Consider the following 11,310-nt stretch of genomic DNA (forward strand, 5'->3'; position numbering starts at 1 on the left):
CAAAGTCCAGGAGTGGGAGTCGAAGTAGATGACTACATACATAATTTAAATACATAAAAAATTTTAACCTTTTGGCACTTATCTTTAAGAAAAAAAAATATTTTAAAAGTCAAAAATATGCAATAGAATCAGCACTGCTTTCCAAGTGTTAGGAAAACCAAAAGGATGGCACTAACTCTGCTTGGGGTATTAGGGGTGAATTTCACAGCATAGGGAAACTTTGAAAGAGATCTTGGCTGATGAATAGAATGCTTTTAGGTGAAGAAGGATATTTTCTAAAGCCCCTCAGTTCTCTGACCAGTTAATAATCTTTATCGAAGAAGCTAAGACTTTAGTGTTGTTGAAGATCATCGCAGGATAGCAGGGTTCTAAAGAAGGGAGCTGTGCTTGAGAGGTGTTTAATTACTGTTATTCCAGCACAGAGGTTTTTCAGGATTCAAAGCAGAGGTCTATGTAAAAAAAAGTTGAACCACGGCACACCAGTCCCTTAAGATGAAAGGCACATTTGTACATCATGTAGTCTTACTTTGCCTCCAAAGAAAAATGCTTTCCAGCAATAGCTCTAAGTGAGCTTCCAGCATCTATTTAAATTCTTTTCTTTGACGGGGAACTCACTGACTCACAAGGTGGTCCCATTGACTGGATTTTGGACAACTCCAATTGCACTAGATTATATTGAGATGAAATTTGCTTCCCTGTAATTTTTACCCAGTGGTGTTAGTTCATCCCTCCGGCAAATTCACATATTTTTTCTTAATTTTTTTCACTTTTTTTAAATGATGTAATGGCTCAGGACACACTGAACACTTCGTTTCAAAATTTTAAAATATTAAAGCAATAATGTCAAACTTAGAGAAATGTTGTAAGAACAGCGTAAAGAACTTTTTTTCCTGAATCATTCGAGATGAATTGTTGACCTGATGCCCCCTGAATACTTTAGTGTATATTTGCTACAATCAAGGGCTCCCTCCTACATAACTACAATATAAGCATCAAAATCGGGAAATTAGCACTGCTACATTGCTACCATCTAGTCCTCAGACTTCATTCAGGTTTCACCAGTTGTCCCAACAATGTCCTTTAGAATAAAAGGATCTCGTTCAAAAAGCACTTGTTGTATTTAGTTGTACTTTCTCTGTATAGTTTCTTTCATTCTAAAGTTTTTTAGTCTTTTTTTTTAATTTTGTGATCCTGACTCTTGAGGATCACAGGCCAGTTGTTTTGTAAACTGTTTATCAATTTGGGTTTGTCTGATGTTTATTTATGACTGGATTCAGGTTGTATGTCTGCAGTAGGAATATCACAGAATTGGTGCTGTATTCTTCCCATTGAATCCTATTGGGCAGCACATGATGATTTGTTTCATTACTGCTGATGTTCATTTTGATTATTCGATTACGGTGTTCTTACCTGCCAGGCTTCTCCACTATAAAGTTAATCTTTTTCCTATTTACACATTTGGAAGACGATTATGTGATTCTGCCTAAGTCTCTTCTAATTAACCATCCCTCTTTCCTTTAGCTATTCTGGAGACAGTATGGTCTCCAGACCCTTTATTATCTGGTCATCTTCCTTAGAATGTTGCTTCACAGCTCAGTAAGAGCACTGTAGTTCTATACTTTTGTCTTAACTTGGGAATCTATGAGAATTAAATTATAGTCTTTAGAGGCAATATAAAGTAGATAGTGATTCCAATAATATATTTGGTTAACATTGCTCTCAGTTGCAAAGACAAAGCCAATATTTTTCAATCAGCTCAACATCATCCTCTTGTACTCTGAATTCCCAATACCAGAGAGCCCTGAATATTTTGGGAAAAGTACTGAAACTTGGTTTCCCCAGTTCCTACTATATACACATATCTGTGGTATTGTAGAAGATTGTAGAATGTTATTATTTTTCCCCGTGGTCATGCTGGTGATACTGGCTATTTATTACAGTGAAAATCTTGATGTAACATCTTATGATCTTTCAGAATATCAAGGGAGGTCTTCATTTAGACAAACAAGTTCTTTTAAAAAGAAAAAAAAGGCCAAGGAGCCTGATAATATGGTCCAGATGCAGTCTGAGAGTTTAGATAGGGAGTGGATGCTTTCATTGATTGTAAAAATCAGCTTTGTTGCCTTTTTCAGATGAAGACTGGTCATCAAAAACATATATGTTGGAATCCCTTCTATTTATGCAACTTTTAAGAATTTCATTTAATTCCCATAATTTAGAATTGCTAAAAGTAGAATTATAAAGCTGTGAATGGCTTTTTGGCAGTGAATCGGCCACCTTCATTATCTCAGCCGTATCTTTAAGTGTTTTACTTCCTAGCCTTTAAGGGCAACGAAGAGGGGCAACGTTCTGGGGTTGATATTTTTCTTCTTTGCTGGATTGGAGTAATGCAAAATCCTGGCATGCGTATGTTTCTCTGTGTCTGCTATTCCTAAGAGACCCTTGTCTTAAGAGAGCAGTCTCCATTTTGTGGCAAGTAATTGCTGAAGGAAAGTGTGTGTATTGACTGGATGAAAATTGAGCACCACTATGCATGTGACTTCTATTTTGCCAGGATACAATGCAACCGTCCTGGCCTACGGGCAGACTGGCTCTGGAAAAACCTATTCAATGGGAGGTGCATACACTGCAGAGCAAGAGAATGAACCAACAGTTGGGGTCATTCCTAGGGTAATACAATTGCTCTTCAAAGAAATTGATAAAAAGAGTGACATTGAATTTACTCTGAAAGTGTCATACTTGGAGGTAAATGATTTATCTTTAATTATACTGAATTCAAATGTATCTCTGGGTAGAAAAAATAAATCCAAATCAAGTTTTTTCCTGGCATGACTCAAATTAGTAAATTGCATTTTTAGTAAATTACATTTTAATAAATTGATAGAGAAAATTTACTGGCTCAGTGGGAGCTGGCTCCCGCCCAGTTCTTTTCTTGTCAGAATAGTCTGTTTAATCTGATTGTTAGAGGAGTTGGCATTGCCACATAAAAAGATGATAGGAGTTCTTTAATTCCAATTTGGCCTCTGCTGCTGATTCCCTGTAGAGTCTGCAGAAAAATATTTGATTTTCCTTTACTGTTTTGAGGCCTAAGTGATAAACCTTCTGCTTCAGGAAGAATGTTATTAAAAATGAGTGAAGTATTGCGCTGTCTGACAATAGAATGTGTTTATTCAATAGATGTTATTGAATACCTACTGCGTTACAGGGCCTGTTCTAGGTACTTGGGATATATCCGTGAACAAAACATAAAAATCTCTACCCTAGTTGGGTTTTCATTCTAATGAATATCACTATACAACTGGACTGGCCAGTTATATCTAACACATGTTCAGGAAATTTATGGTTTTTGGAAAACTACCTAGTTGGTTCCATAGCAGTGATATCTTTAACGAGCAATGATTAAACTTACATAATGTAAGCATGAAATTATATATCGTATGTGAATACTTCATCCTGGAGTTGAATCTTAATATGTTGATAGGTATCAGAGGTGTGGAGTTGGAAGACAGGGAGTTAAACATCATTAAGATTTAGCCTTCTTGAATCTCTTGATTAGGCCAGTTGTGGTCAGGTAATCAAATGTAAAAATTACTTAATAACCTGGTATGTTAAATTGCAGCAATGGCAATAATAGCAAACAAATATGGTGCTTGCTATGTGCTAAACACTGTTCTAAATACTTAAAGTTCTGGTTGTTGAAGTATTGGTTGCCACTTCTCCGGGTTGCTTCCCATTTGCACCCTCCACTAAGGACCGGTTACTTCAACACTGTAACAAAATAGGGAAGGTGATGCTGTTATGGTACCATCAAAGAACTGAATTTGGGCACTCGTGTAACTTTTCATTGGGTCTGCTATTCGCAAGAAACCATGTTAAGAGAGCGGTCTCAGTTCTGTTACAATGAATATGTGAATTCATTCTTCTTTGTGTCAAATGGTTACATGTGCGATTGGAGTCCTTTTCTTAATTATAGAAATAATATGTTGTAAAAAATTTTTAATACAGAAAGTCACAAAGAATTTAAAAAATCACCTATGATCCCACCACCCCGGGATTTCCACTGTTAACATCTTGTTTTAACCACTTTATTTTTAACAATACCAGATTTACAACGAGGAAATCTTGGATCTTCTATGCCCATCTCGTGAGAAAGCCTCTCAAATAAATATACGGGAGGATCCTAAAGAAGGCATAAAGGTGTGTTTGTCTCTTATTTGTTGTTATTGAAAAATGTTGGCCACTGCTAAAGTTCATACCCCTTTTATTTCCCACTGTGGTTTTAAGTGGCTACTGACATCTCAGTCTTTCAGATTTTGTGTGATCCTAATTTCCTGTGTTAATCTAGAATTCCTAGATGGGAGCGCTTGTGGAGAAGGAAGTTTTATCATCTTCCTGTTACCTGTTGAAAGAATGCTAATATCAATTAAATGTTTATTAGTTATTTACAGACGTCTAAGCCTGAGCTATTCAGTACAATAGCCACTAGCCACAAATGGCTATTTAAACTTAAGTGAACTAAACTATAATGAAATTTAAAATTCAGTCCCTTTGTCACACCAGCCACATATCAAGTGCCTAATAGCTACATGTGGCTGTGACTACTATAGGCTACTATAGCATAGATTTGGACCCTATCCATGGTCACAGAAAATTCTGTTGGGCCGCCACTGTAACAGACATTATGCTAGGTTTTGGGATGATACTTAAAAAGGAAAAAAATACTATAAAAAATTTAAAATCCACAAGTACCACAGGAAGAAGAGAGGACTTATATGAGAGGCTTCTGTCATATGGTTTAGATGCAGGATGAGGAGCCATAGCTGAGCAAAAAATTTGAAGCAAGGTTGAGAGTTTTGTATGTGGGAGTGGACCAAATCCAGAAGCCGGTATTGAAGACAGGCAGAGCTTGGGTCTAGCTCCAGCTGGAGTATTCAGGGAGAGGATCCAAAGCTGGAAGTGGATGAGAGTAGGTTATATAGATGGGAAAACTTGGTAAAATCGTGTCTTAAACATCTTCTTCCCCTTCCTCTCTTCACTGCACAGAAAGATGAAGCTTTAGGGTACAGGCGTATGAGGAGCCTGTGTGCTTCTGATTTTTTTCCTTCTGGGTTATTAAGTCATCAGCCAGGTACTAAAAGCAAGGCTTGAAGGATCAGACCTATTTTGAAAGCCTGATAGGGGTGCCTGGGTGGCTCAGTTGGTTAAGCATCTGTCTTCGGCTTAGATCATGATCCCAGGGTCCTGGGATCGAGCCCAGCATCAGGTTCTCTGCTCAGCGGGGAGTCTGCTTCTCTCTCTTACTGTCCCTCTCTGCTCTCCCTCTCTCTCTCAAATAAATAAATAAAATCTTTTTAAAAAATTCTGATAAACTTGGAATACAGGAAGACAATTTGGATAGTGGGGATAAGAAACCTGGGCAAAATGCATGGTGTCCCCAGAAAGAATGTTGGTACTGAGCCAGGTCTTGACCCAGTTCCAAGATCTTTTCTATGCCCCATGCCAAGGCCGGAATTAAATCCCAAGCATTATTTGAGGTACAATTTTCAATACAAAGCAGTGTGCGTTTTTTATTTAAATCCAGGTGGGTAAGAACAAGTTTGTCAACACTCTTCAGGTGGGATAGATGAAATATAAGTAGAGAGAAAAGAAGTAAGGGTATTCTTGTAGTAAGGAGTAGTTAAGCAGAAAAGCATAAAATACACTCCTTGGGGTAGTAAGACTAGCCCAGTCTGTCTGGATTCGAGGCTCTGGGTTGAGAAGTGATAGATGTGTTAGGACCAGATTATGAAGCCAGGCTAAAGCTACATGTGTTCCATCCCCATGGACAGAATATAAGTGAGACTGCTATGGCCACTTTGACCAAGTTTTTATCTTGCGCATGTATCTCTCCAACTGTGTTAGCTCCTGGAGGTTAGGAGAGTGTCCTAAAATCTCCTCAGATCCTCGTTATCTAGCACAGAACTTAGTACTTTGGTGACATTTTCGGAAGCAGGATTTTAGGGAGACGAAACACAAATGGCTTGAAAAGGAGACAGACTAGGATGAGGAAGGCCAGTTGGAGAAACTTTGTCTTATTCTTCAGGCATGAAGTAAGATTGACCTGGATGAGGCAGGTAGATGTGGAAAAGAAAAGAAAGCAATGGATTCAAAAGAAAAATGGCTAGGAGTTGGTGATAGATGAGGTATGGCGAAATGGGAGGAGAGGAATTGAAGGTGAATCTGAGGTTTTAAGCATAGAAATATTAACAGAAGTGGAAGGAATCGGGGCTGGTGGAAGGACGATGCGTTTGGTTTATAATTCACTGTTTTCAAAGTGTAAGTGGCAGGCAATTAAAAATGAAGGACTAGGAATTAGGGCCACAGATGTAGATCTGGGAGCTATGGAGTAATAAAATAATAGCATATTTGGGCTAGCAGGAGCTTCATAATCATCTAGTTCAACCTCCAGGGGCTCCAAGAGATTTTAACGTGTACAAATTCTCTCGGGTAGATACAATACCAAGCCTAGCACCCTGTTTTCCTGCCGTTTCCCCTAGTAAAAATGAAGTCTAAAATCGGTCAGAGGTATGGGGAGGAGCATAGGGTCACATGGAGAAAGTAGCAGAGACAAATACCGTAAGTATTTGTGTTGCCCTTGCTGTTCTCGGGGCTAAAGCTTACCTTCACTTGGGGCCTCCCCAGAAGGCACCTATCCATTGCTTTATCCTAAAATCTAGAGATCTCTTCTAGCTCCAGTGTTGTCTGGTGCCCTTGTTTTGGAAGTCCCTAGGGGAGACTGGAGACCTTGGTTTGCAGTGACCACAGAGTTGCTAGTTAAAACAGTCCTCATCACCACAACTGTTCTATCTATTAGGTTCTCTTGGAACATCAAAGCATTATTTTTTAACCTACCGGTCCTTCTATCTCTGATGAAGTATGTAAAGCAGAATCATAAGGGCATTTTTTTCTTTCTCTGAATTAGATTGTGGGACTCACCGAGAAGACTGTTGTAGTCGCTCTGGATACTGTTTCCTGTTTGGAGCAGGGCAACAACTGTAGGACTGTGGCCTCCACAGCTATGAACTCCCAGTCATCCCGATCTCATGCCATCTTTACAATCGCCATAGAGCAAAGAAAGAAGAGTGACAAGTAAGTTGCAGTTCACAGTTTAAAGAGTCAAGATTGTTAACGTTAGTTCTACTGAAGTTGAATTTTAAGTTGCTTCTTCAGTGCGGTTGACGATCATCAGACATCAGTACCCTGGACACTGGTAACCATGGAGCCATTTTGACTGACTTGAAAGAAAACCAGAGCCAGCAGGTCGGCTTTGACACTCAGCCACCCTCAAGCTCACGTACCATTCTCATTTGTGTCTTCTTGTCATCACAGGAATAGCAGCTTTCGCTCTAAGCTGCATCTCGTAGACCTTGCTGGATCAGAAAGACAGAAGAAAACCAAGGCTGAAGGGGACCGTCTGAAAGAGGGTGAGAGAAATTAAGGCCACAGTTGTAGATGAAAACATTTAGTACTCTTGTTGTGTCATTGGTGTCTCGACTGAAATATTTCAGGTCATATTCTAACAGTAGCTACAATTCAAGTTTGAGGCTGATATCAGAAATAGTGAAAAACTGTTTCTTTCCCTTGCACTCATTTTCTAATTTAGGTATGAGATTTGGATCTGGCCCTTGGTTTGATTTCATCTGGTCCAGGCAAGTTTTAGTTTTTGTTTGGTTTTGTTTTGTTTTATCCCCAACTACTTATGATTAAAATCAGTCTCCTGATTCTGTCATCTCAAGTATTCACTATCCTTCTCAGATATTGTCACTTATAAACCTCATCAGCATGGTTTCCATATCTTCATTTAAGCTGTTGGATATAAATGAGGAAGCTCCTAAGGCTAGGAGAACCCCATGGTGTATGCTGTTAGAGACATTAGTCTAGCATGATAGTGGCCTGGTAATCTGCATGCTTTGGGAATGATCTTTCAAGTGATTATTAACCTATCTAACAAAAATTAACAACCAGCCCCTATTTCTCGATTTCGTGCTTAAGGATCTCATAAAAGATTTTGCCAAATGCCTTGCTAAAGTTCAGATATACGAAGTCTGCCATATTTCTCTTAGCTACCAGTTTAGTGACATTACAAAAAAGAAATAAGGATTAGCCTAAATTGCCTTCTTCTTAGTGAATTCAAGCTGGCTTCTAGTGCTTTCTCTTCCATTTATAGGTTCTTGCAAGCCATCCCTGTAACCATCCATTCTGTAGTAATTTAGAAGACTTATATCAAACTTACCGGTCTGTAATTTATAGAATTAACTTCTACTTCTTCTTCTTCTTCTTTTTTTTTTTTTTTTTCGAAAATTGAAATTACATCTGCCCAGTCTTCTGGAACATCTTTCCCTGTGATTCTTCAAAGATCGTTGACATAGCTTCAGCATTCTCCTTTGAAAGTACTTTGCATTTCCTTGTCTGTAATTCATCTGCTCCAAGATATTTGAACTCCTGTTAAAGGAGTTGAGTTCTCACTTAACTACCTCTTTACTCGTATTGGGCTGCAGTTCCCTCTTGGGAACTGAGAATGCAGGAGCAAAAATAGTAATTGAAGAATTTTACCTCTGTCACATATTATTATACTGCGGGCACAGGGCAGAGATCTATTTCTTGCTCATTCAGCTTTTTGTTCTGAATGTATTTGAAAGTGCCCTTTTTGTTCTGTGTTTGCACTGTGAGATTTAGCCTTCTTAATACTATTTTTAAAGGTTCTTGTGCCTCTGTCTTTTTTTAGGTTTACAGTTCTGAGGTTTTTTTAACAGCTTTATTGAGATATAATTCACATACCATAGAATTCACCCAGTTAAACTACACTTCGGTAGCTATATTCACAGAGTTGTGCAACCAGCACCACAATCTAATTTTAGAACATGTTTATCACTCTCAAAAAGAAACTTACCCTCCATACCATTTAGCAGTCAGTCTGCATTCGCAGCCCCTTCGCTAGCTGTAGGCAACCATGACCTGTATTTCATATAAGTATAATCGTACGATATGTGGTCTTTTGTGACTGGTTTGTTTCACTTTTAGCGTAAGATTTTCAAGGATCGTTTGTGTTGTAGTGTGTAGCAATACTTCGTTCCCTTTGACTGCTGAATCATATTCCATTGTGTGGATATACGTTTTGTTTGTCCGTTCATCAGTTGTATCCAATTTGGCTATTTTGAATATTGCTCTGTGAGCATCTGTGTTTAAGTTTCTGTGTAGACAAATGTTTTAATTTCCCTTTAGGTATACACCTAAGTGTGTAATCGCTGCCTGGGTCATACAGTAACATTTAAGTGTCTTTTTTAAAAAAAATTTAAATGTAACTAATATACCATAAAATTCACTCTTTTAAACTGTACAATTTAGTAATTTTTAGTATATTCACAAAGTTGTGTAACCATCACCATGGTAAATTTTAGAACGTTTCCGTCACCCAAAAAGAAAACCCACACGCATTAGCAGTCATTCCCTAGTTTTCCCCAACCTCCTCCCCGCCCCACCCCCGGCCCCACCTATCTATGACTAATGCGCCCCTTTGCACTTCCCTCCCCTTATTCCTAGCTTCATGCAACCAGTGATCTGCCTTCTGTCCCTACAGTTTGTCATTTCAAACGAGATCATTCATCGTCTTTTATCTTTACCTTCTTTCCCTTAACATAATAGTTTTGAGATTTATTCATGTATCAGTATTCATTCCTTTTTATCGCCAAACAATATTCTACATGAATATATTAATATATTATTATTACACATTCATTATCAATACTTACCAATATATATTTATTTATCCATTGATGGACACTTGGGTTGTTTCCACTTTGGGTTATTAGGAATAATGCTGCTATAGAGCATTGGCATACACGCTTTTAAGTAGACGTCTGTTTTGATTTCTCCCGGGTATATACCTAGGAGTGGAATTGCTGGATCATATGGTAACTCTGTGTTTAACTTTTTGAAGAACTGCCAGATTGTTTTTCTTTTTTCTTTTTTTTTTTAAAGATTTTATTTATTTATTTGACAGAGACAGAGACAGCCAGCGAGAGAGGGAACACAAGCAGGGGGAGTGGGAGAGGAAGAAGCAGGCTCCTAGCGGAGGAGCCTGATGTGGGGCTCGATCCCATCACGCCGGGATCACGCCCTGAGCCAAAGGCAGACGCTTAACCGCTGTGCCACCCAGGCGCCCCCCAGATTGTTTTTCATAGCAACTGTACCACTTGAACATTCTCAGGATTGTTATTCTTAGAATTCTAATTCTAAAATTAGGATTCTCATTTTTCCATATTCTTATTTTTATTATGTCTTTAATTGGAGCCATCCTAGTGAGTGAAGTGATACCTCATTGTGGTTTTAGTTTGCATTTCCCCAATGGCTAATGATGTTGAGCATTGTTTCATGTGCTTATCAGCAATTTGTATATCTTTTTAGAAAAATGTTCATGCAGATTCTTTGCCTGTTTTTTAATTGAGTTATTTATCTTTTTATGGTTGAGTTATGTACGTTCTTCCAACATTCTGGATACTAACCCCATATCAGGTGTATGCTTTGCAAATGTTTTCTCCCATTCTTTGGGTTGTGTTTTCACTTACTGATGGTATCCTTTGAAGCACACAATTTAAAAAATTTTGATGAAGTCCATCCATCTATTTTTTTCTCTTGTTGCTTATGTGGTTGCTGTCATATCTATGGGAAATGCCTAATCCAAAGTCACAAAGATTTATGCTTCTGTTTTCTTCTAAGAGCTTTATGGTTTTAGATGCTGTATTTAAGTCTTTGATCCATTTTGAGTTAGTTTTTGTATATGGTGTGAGGTGGCAGTCCAAAGTTTAGTCTTTCGCATGTAGATAATCAGTTATCCCCACATCATTTGCTGAAAAGACTAATCTTTCCTGCTGAATTGTCTTGGCATCTTTGTCAAGAAGCAATTGAACTCTCAGTTCTGTTCCATTGATCTGTATGTCTGTCCTTACAACAGTACTACATCGTCTTGATTGCTGTGGCTTTGTAGTAAGTTTTGAAATCAGGAAGTGCGAGTGCTCCAGCTTCCTTCTTTTTCAAGTTGTTTTGGCTATTCTGGGTCCCTTGCATTTCCATATGAATGTTAGGATCAGCCTGTCATTTTCTGCAAAGAAGCCAGCTGGGATTTTTATAGGGGTTATGTTGAATCTGTAGATCAATTAAGGAAGTATTGCCATCTTAATATGAAGTCTTTCAATTCACAAAAATCAAACGTCTTTCCATTTATTTAGATACTCTTAAATGTCTTTAAGTAATTTTTAAAATTTTTCACTATAT

The 11,310-nt window shown here is 38.1% G+C and overlaps 1 protein-coding gene across 1 annotated transcript in view; it reads left to right on the plus strand.

Moving 5' to 3' along the window:
* KIF4A (kinesin family member 4A) overlaps positions 1–11,310 on the plus strand; it is a 120,173-nt gene that overhangs the window by 1,215 nt on the left and 107,648 nt on the right. Inside the window, exons 5-8 of the mRNA XM_008712263.2 lie at positions 2,555–2,745; positions 4,105–4,197; positions 6,962–7,128; positions 7,369–7,463. Coding sequence (XP_008710485.1) covers positions 2,555–2,745; positions 4,105–4,197; positions 6,962–7,128; positions 7,369–7,463 — 546 coding nt within the window. The remainder of the gene's footprint in view (positions 1–2,554; positions 2,746–4,104; positions 4,198–6,961; positions 7,129–7,368; positions 7,464–11,310) is intronic.

Source organism: Ursus maritimus, assembly GCF_017311325.1.
Source record: "Ursus maritimus isolate PB19 chromosome X unlocalized genomic scaffold, ASM1731132v1 scaffold_X1, whole genome shotgun sequence".
NCBI classification, from domain to species: domain Eukaryota; kingdom Metazoa; phylum Chordata; class Mammalia; order Carnivora; family Ursidae; genus Ursus; species Ursus maritimus.